Source organism: Amblyomma maculatum, chromosome 6 (assembly GCF_055883805.1).
Source record: "Amblyomma maculatum isolate TAMU_Amacu chromosome 6, ASM5588380v1, whole genome shotgun sequence".
Classification (NCBI taxonomy): Eukaryota; Metazoa; Arthropoda; class Arachnida; order Ixodida; family Ixodidae; genus Amblyomma; species Amblyomma maculatum.
In genome coordinates, this window is record NC_139349.1 from 25,701,848 (window position 1) to 25,714,725 (window position 12,878).

The 12,878-nt window shown below is 45.7% G+C and overlaps 1 protein-coding gene across 2 annotated transcripts in view; it reads left to right on the plus strand.

The window, feature by feature from the left end:
* Positions 1–2,813: 2,813 nt before the first annotated feature.
* Positions 2,814–12,878, plus strand: part of qsm (Zona pelucida superfamily protein qsm) — a 304,012-nt gene continuing 293,947 nt past the window's right edge. Inside the window, exon 1 of one of the 2 annotated variants that reach the window (XM_084606244.1) lies at positions 2,814–3,245. In XM_084606244.1, the coding sequence (XP_084462370.1) occupies positions 3,149–3,245 (97 nt within the window). In that variant the 5' untranslated portion in view covers positions 2,814–3,148. The remainder of the gene's footprint in view (positions 3,246–12,878) is intronic. The other variant, XM_084606240.1, reaches the window with a different exon arrangement.

Below are 12,878 nucleotides of genomic sequence, written 5' to 3' on the forward strand. Positions count from 1 at the left end.
GTTAATGTTCTTTGCCGAGCGAGTAAAATTAAGCTCGAGTTGAAAATGAGAGAAGCACGAATCTTATGGGGTCGACGTGAATCGAATGTCTTGATAATTTATCTATTAATGCATGGCATAGCATTTTGCCCTCTTTTGGCATCACGTCTCTTTAGTTGCCATTTCCAATGACGTAGCTGATCTATCTATTTATTTTAAAATTTGTTGCCTGTGGGGCCCTCGGAATGAGCAGTATTCTGTAGGAGGAACACATACAAACGTAAAACAAGTAGTACACCGCGACGTTTATACAACGACGCTTCCTTTGTTTCTCTTGATGGGCAGCTGGTATGAAATATCACTGATATCCTTTCCCTTATGTCACATCCTTATCATGAAACAAAAAATAAGATTGAGTGCTGTAATAATGGAAAAGTGGAGAACGGAACCGCAGGCATAAGCGCCTAGCTTAACTCTGGGAAAAGAAGAACCAAAATAGAAAGGATAGAATTAAGTTTCAGTTTACTGCAGTTACGGCTGTGAAAAAAAAAAAAAAAAGAAAGCCGATTTGAAATCATGGTCGATTTGGTTGCTTGTATAACATCTGAAATATAGAAAGAAAAACATTGACCATTCTTTAAAGCGAACCAATTGACGAAAGTTTGCTGACTCGATAATTATTCGACTTCCCGTTGCCAATAGCTCGGCCAGCACAATCCATGTTTGCTCTTGCATCGGTTATAATTACCATATTTTCTTTGGTAAAACTGGTAACATATGCCCGAACTGCGCGATAGGTTACGTCACATCTCTTTCCTATATCCGTTGATCAGGTATTTCGGTAGAGCCTACAATGTGCAACGGAAGGGCTATATGGCTTTATTATTATTATTATTATTTTTTTTTGCGTCTTGTCAATGAAAATAGATCCTATCCCAAGGCTGAGCCTTAGGGCTCAAATGCATACGTTGTGAGGAATCAAGATTGGATTGGGGGTAGAGCTGCTGTGAGGCTTTTTAGGTGGCCGCTTGTTCTCGATAAGGTTTTGTAACAACACCCGCTTACACTGTTCTCTTCGCGGTATGAATTTATTAATAAAGCTTTTAGGCCTGGTGTACATGAAGGCTGACATTGGTCGACAGGGTTAAATATTAGTCCGCGGATAGAATTCTAGCTCACATGTAGATTGTCGTCGTGGTTTGCGTCGCTCTGACATCTGTGAGTTCGTTTATATGCATCTTGGCTAGTTTATAGGTTTGATCCTTGCCACAGGTGGTTGTGTATCTCGGCATGGGGTCTAATGAATCCATACAGAATGTGTTGGTGCTGAGAACATGTAACTTCGTCGATAAAACAGCGAGATACGTTGGGCCCCCTACGCGCAATTCAAGAAAGTGATAACCTGACAGCATTAGGAGCACATACAAATGATCAAGGTTCTCTTCCACATTGGCGCATTCCTGAGGCTCCTCGGGTGCAGCCATGGAGTGGGATGTATGTATGTATGTATGTATGTATGTATGTATGTATGTATGTATGTATGTATGTATGTATGTATGTATGTATGTATGTATGTATGTATGTATGTATGTATGTATGTATGTATGTATGTATGTATGTATGTATGTATGTACGTATGTATGTATGTATGTATGTATGTATGTATGTATGTATGTATGTATGTATGTATGTATGTATGTATGTACGTAGTACGTACGTACAGTCTTTGCCAAAAGTAACCAGGCTGCATGTTTTGCATCTCGCTTGAATTCTAAAGTCAACATGGAATTCCACAGTATCAAAAGTTTTAGAAATTGAGGATAGGAGCTTGCCTTTACTTTGCATATGTTTAGAGCTTCAGAAGTTTTACGTAGTCTCTACTACCAGACTGAGAAGCGCAGCACAGCCTGGCTACTTTTGGCAAAGAAGTACATTGATGAAGGAGGGAAGGAAAGAGTAAGACTTTTTGCAGTCCTTGGTGGATAGCACTGCTCTGCGCCCTAAAGGTCTGGGAAGGGTATATTAAGGTTGAGATAAACCTTTTAGAGAATACAGTAGAACGATGTGTGGAGAGTGCAGAGAGGGATGGGGGAGGTTTATAGGCAGTTCAGGAGGTTAATCTCTTCACGAATATAATTAGGCCGCGAAAGGCAGCAAAGCGGTGACATGTTGAGAAGAGGAGGTGATGTTAAGTAAATGAAGACAATCCAAGGTATCGGATGTGTTGGCGTAGCAGATTCTTTGTTGAGTGAAAGTGGGGCAAGTACAGAGTAGATGTTTCAGTATCTCCGCATCGGGTGCAAAGGGGGGGGGGGGGGGGGGGGTGACCTTGCTGAGGCGATGCTTCCCGGAAGTGTGCCAGCATACACCAACTCGTAGTTGGAGTAGAATGTACCTTTCCCCAAAGGTACCTTTATTGGGTATGGATCTAGGGGGCACGCCAGTTGCGACATGAGTGTCAGGATGAAGAGAGATGATGTTTAGGTGTATGATGGAGCGAGAATTATCAAATTTGATGAGAGAAGCGGTGTGATGGGCTTGTCTCACAGATGAGTCAGCGTCATTCCACAGTGACCATGCTGCCTAATCCTGTTAGTGAAGCTAGCTTGACGCCACAGTGCAGCCGCCATTCAAATGATGGCGCCACCGAGCACGCGACGAGTGGCGGCCGTTTCACGCAGGCGCCCTTGAGTTTCGACCGGTCCGCTGCCGCCCTAACCTTCCCCTCCCCTCCAACGCTCTCTCCCAACCACGTTTCCCTTCTCTCTCCCTCGATCCAGCCCCGCTCCGTTCTCGCGTGGTCGTCATGCTCCTCCGACTGCTCCGTCCGCGCGGCGTGGAGCTGCGTCTTCCGAGGGCGGCCAGTTGACTCGCCGGACGGCCAGCTGGCGTGTCGCGCCTCTCCTTGCCCGTCCACTACACTGCTGCACGGCGTGCGACTTCTCCGGACGAGGTGTGCTCCCTTGCGGCCGCTCGGCGGCGAAGACGTCAGCGTTCTGAGTGCGATCTTCGTTGGGTGGCCGTGTCAGGGGCCAAAGTGTGTTTGACCGCGTGACTCAGTTTGTGTGCGATGAGCTTCGGCTCTCACTCGACTGGCGTCACAGTGTTGTCTCCCGGAATTTGACGCTGCCGTCGCCGCCAACGTGTCGTCTCCCCGTCACCTGAAACGATGACGGAGTTTACTCGCTGCAGTGCGAGCGCGCTTGTTCTGCTGGCCATTCAGGCCGCGTGCATCTTCGGATACGCCGCCGGCTCCGGTGTTGAAGGTGAGTTTGCGGAAGAGCGCCGTGATTCATTTTATCTATATGCCTATTTTCATCCAGTATGTTTTGTCCTCGCCCAAATTTGACGTGCTCGGGATTGATGTATGACTGCCATCAGGAGTGCCCTGGCTGATACTAGGCGATCTTGGAGGCGTGTCTAAATTAAACGACCTCGCCGAAGCGATACTGCCGCCCGTGTATCCTGTGTTCAGACATCGCGCGGATCACATTGTGAATGTACCTCATACCGCGCTTCCCGGCCAGCGCAAAAAATATCTAATCTATAGCAGTGGAAAACATGGTATGATTGTTGTATCGGCGCTCTTCTTCCGCTGATGAGGATTTTCCCTTGGCGCTTCCGAAGAACCGGCTGCGGCCGACAATTGCCGTGTGCGCCACAGGTACGGTGCAGACCGGCCCCCCGAAGCTGTGGGGCACTCGCTGGCCCATTTCGGTCAGCTGGCCTGAGGTCAGTGTAACCCTCTTTCCCGTCCCTCTTTGTTACTTTATGGTCTCCTCTCGCGCAGCCTTCGTTTTTCCGGTGCCATTTACATGCATTGCTAGCGGTGCGGGTCATATACTGCGTGCCCTATGTTGACGCATGTAAGCTGCACTAGTTAATAGCAACGCTATCGCAAGCGTCTCGCGTTTACGTTTAAGGGTGGGCAGTCATCTACCGCTTAAGTGAAAAAAAAAAAAAGTAAAGAAAACTGCGCGCCTAATATAGACGGAGGGGGACGGCCAATTCTGCCCTCATGGCTGGCTTAACGTGGTCATAGTGGTTGAGCTTGGTGACAACTGGCTTCCCTGTTCACTTTACTTGTGTTCATTTACTGCATGTAAGAGATCGCATGTGAAGTAAGGACTTATAGCTTACAAGCAAAGTCTGTTGCTTTATGTAGTGTAAGAACCGATGTCGCCTAATGAAAATAAAACGCAAATTATTTAGAAAAGAAATGATAATTGCAAAATTGTCGCGATCATCACAAAGTTTGTCTTCAAAATTAAACTGAGAGAACCAGGCGAAGTAAATCAACAGTCCTATTTATCTAAATACATATCTAAACATGCCTTACTGTCGAGCGAAGAATAAAGTATATATATGCATGATACCAGGTGCACCCAAGTATCCGTGTTAAACGGCGTACATAGACACGAAGACACAGAGGAGAACAACACGGACAGGTGCGCATTAACACCCGATGCGTGGTTAGTACAACGCAGCAGTTGTTAGCGCGATCCTGTCTGTGTTGTTGTTCTCTATGTCTTCAATGTGCGCCGTTTGACAGAGGTCATTACCAACTGGGCCAGCTTTCTACTTTACTGAGCACCTAACTATAACCATGCACTTTTAATTCGTTAGACGCCAATGGCTGCAGGAGTAGCTGGTAGGCAGTGTCGACACCTGACATTAGCAATGCCTTACGATATTGTCCTCAATATCCTGCAGCAGGAGAATCAAGGGCTCGCCTGTGAAGACTCGGGCAACGGCAAAGGTGTTGAAGCAAATGAAAAATAGCATATACGGGAGATGTAACGGGGATAAAAACGGCGCCGAAGACTATATTCATTATTTGTTTATATTTATACATGTGCAAACAAACATACGTTCTTGTTGCTCTGTTCGTTTCCATTGTGTTCTGCACCCGTTTTATATTGGCGAAATCGAACATCAGGAATGCAGCAATAAAAGGAGTTCCGACGGAACAACAGTTCTCGCCTATATACGTTAGCTTTCCTCCACTTTCGCACTGGATTATTATTGCTTGCCGGCGGGGATGTGCGATCAACATGATGTCCCCGATAGCTTATATCGTTTCTTTTGTTCTGCTTTTTTTTTTTAGTAGCTAGAGACAGTATGTATTCGGCGGAATATCCAATATAGGAACGTATGTGAGCGAATATTTCTGCAGGTAGAGCAAAATAATGATTATATGCGCCATAAACAACGGCAAGACAAAATATGACTTAAACAAAAAAAAAAAAAACATACAAAATACTAAAATTTTCAAGAACGAGACATTTCCTTTATTCAAAGCCTGAATGTGCGCTGATTTATATCTTACCTGCGTCACTACTAGTTTAGCGAAAACGCCAAGTTTAACCCCGCCCTGTACAGGATGGTCCTTGCACCGTCTCCCTTGCGCACCGAAACAACTCCGGGACTGCACGTAAGCGTTCGTGCGTAATTCTCTTTCTCTTCCCGGATCGGGGGACCACGCGGAAGGAAGGCAGCCGACGGACGAAGAGCAAACGAAAGTGCAGCTCCAGCATCAACGCACCAGCTGCGTGTAGCCAGCTTCGTTTGCTCTTCTCTCAGGGGCGACCCTTCACCCTGGGCGCAGCTCGGCTGGGCCGAGTGGCCTTACTGTGTAGTGCGTGAGTAACGAGACAAGCAAAACCGCCGCGCGGCCAGTCAAACGAACCGCACCGACGGATTCACGTAGCGAGTAGTTATGGAGAGGGGCAGTGGGAGGATCCGGAGGAGGAGAGGCCCCGCTCCTTCACGAGACTGGGTCAGCGCGGAATATACAGCGTGGCGCGCAGATGAAGACGGATCCGCGCGAGGCGCCCGCGACGGTGCGAGAGCCGTGTAGCCTCTCGGAAAAGGGTTGTATTTTTTCCTCGTGCGCTTTGAGTCCGGCTTTTTCTTGTTTTCACTTGTTTTTACGCTTGTGTTACGGGTGGATACGCGTGGCACGACTATTATGCGAGCTCACTTCCTGAGAGGGGTGGGGGGTTCTTGAGTGTAGACGCGGAAGTCTGAGATGGACATTTTGCAAACAATTAGCGATTTGAGCTTGGATATGTTTCTGTGGCAGACAGCTTTATCGGTATCTTAGCTCAAGACCAAGGAACAGGAGTACACCTTACGGAAATGGGGTCGCTCTATCTTGTAGCATAAGACATGTTTCTCACTTTCTTAGGCACTCGTATGCCATGCCTCCTGTGAAGCTCCTCTCGTGTTTGTGTGTGTTCGTGGTCTTTTTGCCAGCGCATAGTTTAAAGCATATACTTCTCAAACAAGACTCAGACAAGATTCAGCTAAATCAGAGCACTTTAAAATCTACCATGCTGAGTATTTGTTAAGGGCCTGCTTATATCTTGAGTGACTGATATTCGCTGCAAACTCATCAGAGACACTCTCTCTTGTCGGTGTGAGGCCTCGGAGACCACATTCGACCAAGACATTAAAATAGAGCTCCAAGGAGAGTTAGCGACGAAAAATCACAGCGGGATATCGCGAGTATTCACGGAAACGTTGCTTCAACGCTAGGGTTTTTATATGTGGAAAGTCCTTCAGCCTCCTCGTATGTCCCTGCAAGCGCCTGCTGTAGTGCCCGTGAAAGAGTGCAATATTAAGATGGCGGGCGCATACTTTAGAAATAGTCAAACGTCCCCAAAAAGAATCGAAGAGAAGACACAAGAAATTGGAACAAAAATAATTGTCCAGTTTCCAGTTATTGCATCGCTTGAGTAAATTATGAAGTGAGGAAAGCAGCTTTCCTACTTATTTTTTTACAACAGCTTAGCGGTAGAGTTCCGAAAGCTACATATTTCGACAAAAAACAAAAACAAAAAAACAAAACAATCGTACAGAAAAAGGAGCAAGAACTCTGCAAGGAGCAGCTAGTTGATAGTTAGCGTTGGTACTACAGGTGTTGTGTTCTTACGTACAAGCTGTCAACCGTTTCTTTTTTATCAAATTAAGTCCTCGGTGCAACGAAGATAATTGATTAACCCCTTTTTGTAGCCTTGTGTAGCCGTCAGAGAACTCTGTCTAGTTGCCTCCATGGCTACTTTGGATCTTTGTGAAGAACACCGCTTCTTGTCAGTCCACTTTCTCCCAATGAACTTGTGCGCTGGCTTGCCAGTGTAAACTACACATTTGTAATTTTGTTAGTTAGTACGCCCACTGAAGATAAATGAGCCTCCAAGGCGGCATATAGGTCCGCAGCTGCGTATAAACGAAGACATAGTACGGCGCCTTTCATCAATGCATCTTTATTCTAATTCGGACTGTTACTTTATTGCTTCAGTATCTAATTAATATTCAGATTATTCCTGGAGCTGCTTGACTCTGGTGATGCTAATGCAGTAATATTAATAGCCAATTCGCCTCACCTTCCGATCATGGAGGCAATATCACTACTTGTACTGACCTATCGGCCAAAGGCACTGCAACCGTACGTTTCCTCTGGATGCCAGCGGGGTCCGGCGCAATTCGTTGTGGATAAAATCAAAAACGCTAAATGCATTATTTTTGCGATGGCAGTGCAGGCCAAAAAACGCCATGTTGTCAAAATGAATTTACAGCTCTTTACTACGCCGTCTCTCAAAGCCCATTAGTCTCTCGTATCCTACAGCGGATTGCATTTGAATTCCAGTATTACCTTGCCCTCAGGCTCAAAAAATGGAGGCGATTGCACGCACCTGTCTGCTATTGATCCAATGGCGAAGACCGGTAAGAGTAAAAGTGAAGCAGGAAGTAGAAGTGGACACGTGCGTTTATATTTTCTCAGCCCTAGGTTTCCGCAAAAATGCCCACTTTTTTTTTTTTTTTTTTTTTTTTTAGTAAAAACATCCACTCTTACTCTGGAGAAGGACTATAAACAGAAAATATTTCCCATTACTTGTACCGGGTGAGTTACCGACAGTTTCTTGAAAAGTCAATTGTCGCTTTTGACAGTTACTCTACCCGTGTATAATGCCCACTTTTTTTTTTGTTCGTAAAGACATCCACTCTTACTCTGGAGAAGGACTATAAACAAAAAATATTTCCCATTACTTGTACCGGGTGAGTTAGCACCAGTTTCTTGAAAAATCAATTGTCGCGTTTGACAGTTATTCTACTCGTGTATCCTCCATGAAGCCCATAATCGCTGCACTGTCGCAGTTACGCGTACCAGTGCGCGCGAAGCCTGACACACAGGCGGAGGCACTCTTACCAGCCCAGAGCACCGGCTCAGTGTGCCGCTAGGCGTACGGCGCGTTGAATGACTGCGCTTCGTTCGCAATACCGGAACGCGCGACCGCTTTGCCTTCACGCTTGTCCGCTGGCCCCGCTGACCCGGAAAGTGGGTGGCCGCGAAGCGCCCGCCTCGCGCGCCTGCCGCCGTCAACTGGTCCCCGAAACACTCCCGCACCAAGCTCATCCGGGCCGAGAAGCGCGGGACTATGCTTCGTCGTCCTCGTCGTTCTAGTCGTGATTGATGACGCCCGGCCCGACTTGGCCTTTTCTCCCCGCTAGTTTCGCATTCTCGATTTTTAGGCAGCATTGGCCCCCGCGTGGTCGAATGGTGCGCTTAGTGTGCGCGTACCGTGCCCCTTCGAACTCAAGCGCTCACGTTCACCCGCTCAGCAATCTTGTCTGTGGTTCCTTCCTATTGCGCGAGCCGCCCGTCACAGCCACGTCAAAAATGACAAACAAGAAAAAAAAAAAGTGAAATGAAAGATTTATGTTCCTCATGCAGCGTTTTGTATTTTATTTTCTCCGACTTTCGCCTTGAAGATTTTTTCTACTGCGCGCCTAGAAGTTATTGGTTCTGAACAGGCAGCGAAGCGTGATGCCGAGATTTGGTATTGGTGTCTGTAACTGACAGAGAAGTTATTGATCTCCGATTTGCTTTTGCTGCGTCAGTAATTTTCCCGTCGGCAATGTCATTACGTTAGTGGGATATACGTGCTTAGCACGAGCTACGCATGGTGAATATATTTCAGAATGTACTAAAGCAAAGCCTTCATCATAGGGGGATTACGCAACCTCTATTAAGGGATTGAACGCCTAGATGGATTCAATAACTATATTTGCATTCGTCAAATAATCAGATGGCGATGAAGATTTTAGTCTTGACTGCCTTCATCTTCCTCTCCTTTCAGCAGGCTGGAATACTTTGGGATTCAGTCGTTTCCAGGGCCAGATGGATGATGGCTTGCACGTCGTCCATGAACCAAGTTGGGAGGAGCATTATGATTTCACAATGAGTAGCACTTCTTCTATGCAGTAAATTCGCCGAAAGGCCGAGTACAGGAATTGTAGAGTTGAACCTCGCATAATAAAACAATTAGGGAGCTGGGATTCATTGTGACCATAGCTTTGTTAACTCCCACGGCGAATTATAATGCGCCACTCTATTTCAGCGCTGAATTAAATTTATCTTCATAAATTTTATTCGTATATACCTATTTATAGCTTCTGCAGACGCGAAGAGAGGCAAATGGTCGAGTTTACAGCGAAACGATGACGACGATAATAGTTTACATAAATGTAAAAGTTTGTGTAACATGTTATTGTTGCAAAATCGTAGAACCGATACATCGGGATTCGTCTAAAGAAGGGCAAGGCGAGTCCGGTTCCTTATTTAAATAATGCACGCGATGCTATGAATTCAGAAAAAATGTTGGTATATATATCAAAACCGGACCCCAGAAAAATTGCGAAAGATGTACTGCTAGCCTTAATGTGTTGAAAAAAAAAAAATGTTTTGTTTGTCAGTGTCTGTAATAAAGATAAAAAAAGGAAGAAATTATGACTAGGTGTTGGATGCTCCCAGAAAATGAAGGGCACAACTGTGTATAAAGGCCTTCATTATATTTGATAACTTCGACAAAAAACAGAGTAGACTGAGGCCTAAGTGGACGGTGTCCCCTACACCACTATTGTATAGCGGGTTCATAACATCGACAGTTAAAAATTCGTTGAGTCAGCAAGTGTGGTTTTTGCAGCTTCGCATGGTAACGGTAAGTCGAAGGGTTAGAACGTAAGCTCTATTGCTCCCATGTCAAACCTCAAGGTCATCTGACTCCAAAAATTTCACCTTAAACTCTCGCGCTGTGCAGCAGACATCCCCGTTTTCATTCTACATGAAATATCGGTCTGTGCAGTGAACGCCTCATCGTCTTTATGAAGTTTCATCCGCCCTGCATTTCATTTAACCTACGTAAATACACTATACACATATGCCATTGGGCGAATGCGGGCGAGGCCCGCGAGCGTATTGTTAGGAGGATCCATTTGGCGGCATGACCAGAGAGGCGGCGATGGCGTAGAGGAAGCCAGCCTCGCTAAAGACAGTGACCGCAGCTGTGCCATACAGGCTACCGAGACCTCGAACCACGAAAGGCCGAGAAGTTTACCAAACGCGGAAGAGAGCCAAGATCGAAGCGGCAGCAGCGACTGCGGCTAGAGCCATTGGCTGACGGTCGTAAAACTTGGTTCAAGGATAGCTGAACCTCTGCCTTTTTTGTGCGTTTTTTTTTGCCATACAGCGCGTGCAAGAAGACATGGGTACGATTGCGTGCATACAACACGCGCGAGAGCGTTTCACTGTTGTCCGCGGCGGTGGGAACGAGGTTACCATAGTCGGAAGTGCGGACCTCAGCGCATCGGCCGAAAAGAACGGACCCGTCGGAACGGAAGAGCCGCCTCGAAGGCGGCTGATTGAATCACGGATTCCGCGCAGAAGCTTGCCGCGTTTCCGCCTTTCCTGAATCTTTCTCCTTACTTCACCCGTGTTTTTGCCCTCATGTTGCGGCGCTGAGATAGATGTGGTCCACGTAGATTGAAAGAGAGAAAATGGACGCTGCGAGGGGACTGAGTGCGGGAAATGGTCCATGCAAATATGTAAATAAATAAATGGGAATAAGATAAGAGCAGGCCCGACCTGCGGCTCTTCGAAGACATGGAACCAGAGCTTTGTATCCGCTATTTGGAATCTCCTCACGTGTGCATTTCGAACGCGCTGAGAACAATGTACCTCTTCACCAGCGCAGCTGAAATCGGAAAACAAAGACACGTAGTTCCTCATTACAGACAGAGGAAGGCATGCAGGCAGCCGAGACTGAAAGGGAACATGCGCATAGTAGGGAAATGCATCGGCAGAGTTGAAAGTGTATACAGAATGCGATCAGCGTCTGCCGTAGACTCCGGACAGATGGCGCAGCGCGCTGTTTCTGGTCATCAAAACAGTGTAGGATGTTGGTTTGCAAGTTGTTTGTAGTTGTTCTAGTTGTTGGGCTAGTTGTTTCATGCATAACGGTTAATTCATGATTGATTGATTGATTTATAGGAAGGGAAAGGCGCGGTAAATGTCTCACTTGTTTTCTGTGGACACCTCAAACGCGCCGTAAGGGAAGGGAGGAAGGCGGGTGTTAAAAGAGAAAGAGAGGAAGAGGTGCCATAATGTAGGACTACAGAATAACTTTGACCACCTCGCCGTTTTGCATATTGCCCAAAAACCGATTTTATTGCCCGTTATGCGCTATAAAATCGGTTTCTGGACGTTGTTTAATTTGCAGCGACAAAATCTGCGAAAAAAAACGAGAATAATGGAGAACACATTTACAGACAGAATGAGCGCTGACATTTACTCACCCAAGGAAAGACAGTTTACCACAACCTTATGAAACCAATCTACAGCACGAACCGAATCAATTAGGAAGAATCACATTAAACCATTAGGTACCAGCGACTAACAAACCATTTTTCAATCGACGATGAGCTCTTTAAAACACATGTCACAGCCCGAAAGAGCGAAAACAATAAAACATCCGCTAAATTGGCCTTTAACAAGCAGCAAAGGACCTGTATAGAAGAATGATTGCACGAAAAAACATTCACCACGACATCCTTAGCTAATAAGAGAAAAAGCAGTCACCCTCAGAAAAAAGCCAATCCGAAAGCCAATCCGAAAGCCACGTTCATGGCACTTTGATGGATAAAATCTCGCCCTCCACCCACAGGTATGAATGTGAATTTTGCAAAGTAGTGAACACCGTACTCCATATGAGGCGTGGATGCAAAGGCCTGCCTGCAACCGTCAGCCGCAAAAACACCTAAGCGACGTAAGCAACAGTGGGAGCCTCAACTTTGAAAGCTTAGCCTGGATCTGACTCTCGGCAGGCTGCCCATCTATAAGATGAATTGTTCTACTTGCTAGCTCTATATAGAAGTTTAAAATTTTAAATGGCTAAAAAAACAATTTTTTAAATTTAAAAGTATATATATATATATATATATATATATATATATATATATATATATATATATAAATCTCGACAGCAAAGAAGAACCTTTCATTGCTGTCAAAAATAAGCGAGTCAAGTCATAGGTAAGAGATAGCGGTGAAATGGCGAAAATACACCTTCGAAAAAGTACAATCGACACGTGGCCGTCTAGAAATCGAGCATAGTTATCAAAGAGCGAGACCGAAACTGCACTTATACACTTCCCTCAACTTTGATGATGAAAAAAAGTTTTGAGTAATCTCTTAGTTTTTAGTAATGCTAGAGATTAATAGCGTTATCCAATAACAGTTCAATACATGAACGCTTATGCTCTTCCAAGAGGCAGCAGATTTGTTCCCTTAGTTGAAGTTGTGTTTTTTGGTTTCTCTGCATCCAGCACCATCTCATTTGTTTAATGTGAACACCCCTGCAGCAAAAGGTCAAGATAAGTTCGATCATGTATTCTGTGTGATTTGTGGCGAGCTTAACGCGGAACATGACACAATTTGTTAAAACGGCGAGTTCAGCAAGTTGGCACATAGTTAGACAAAAGAGAGCTCAACAACGGAGACGAGAGAGAAGACAGGACCAGTGATGACTTGCAACTGAAGATCTTTGGATGGGGCCCCT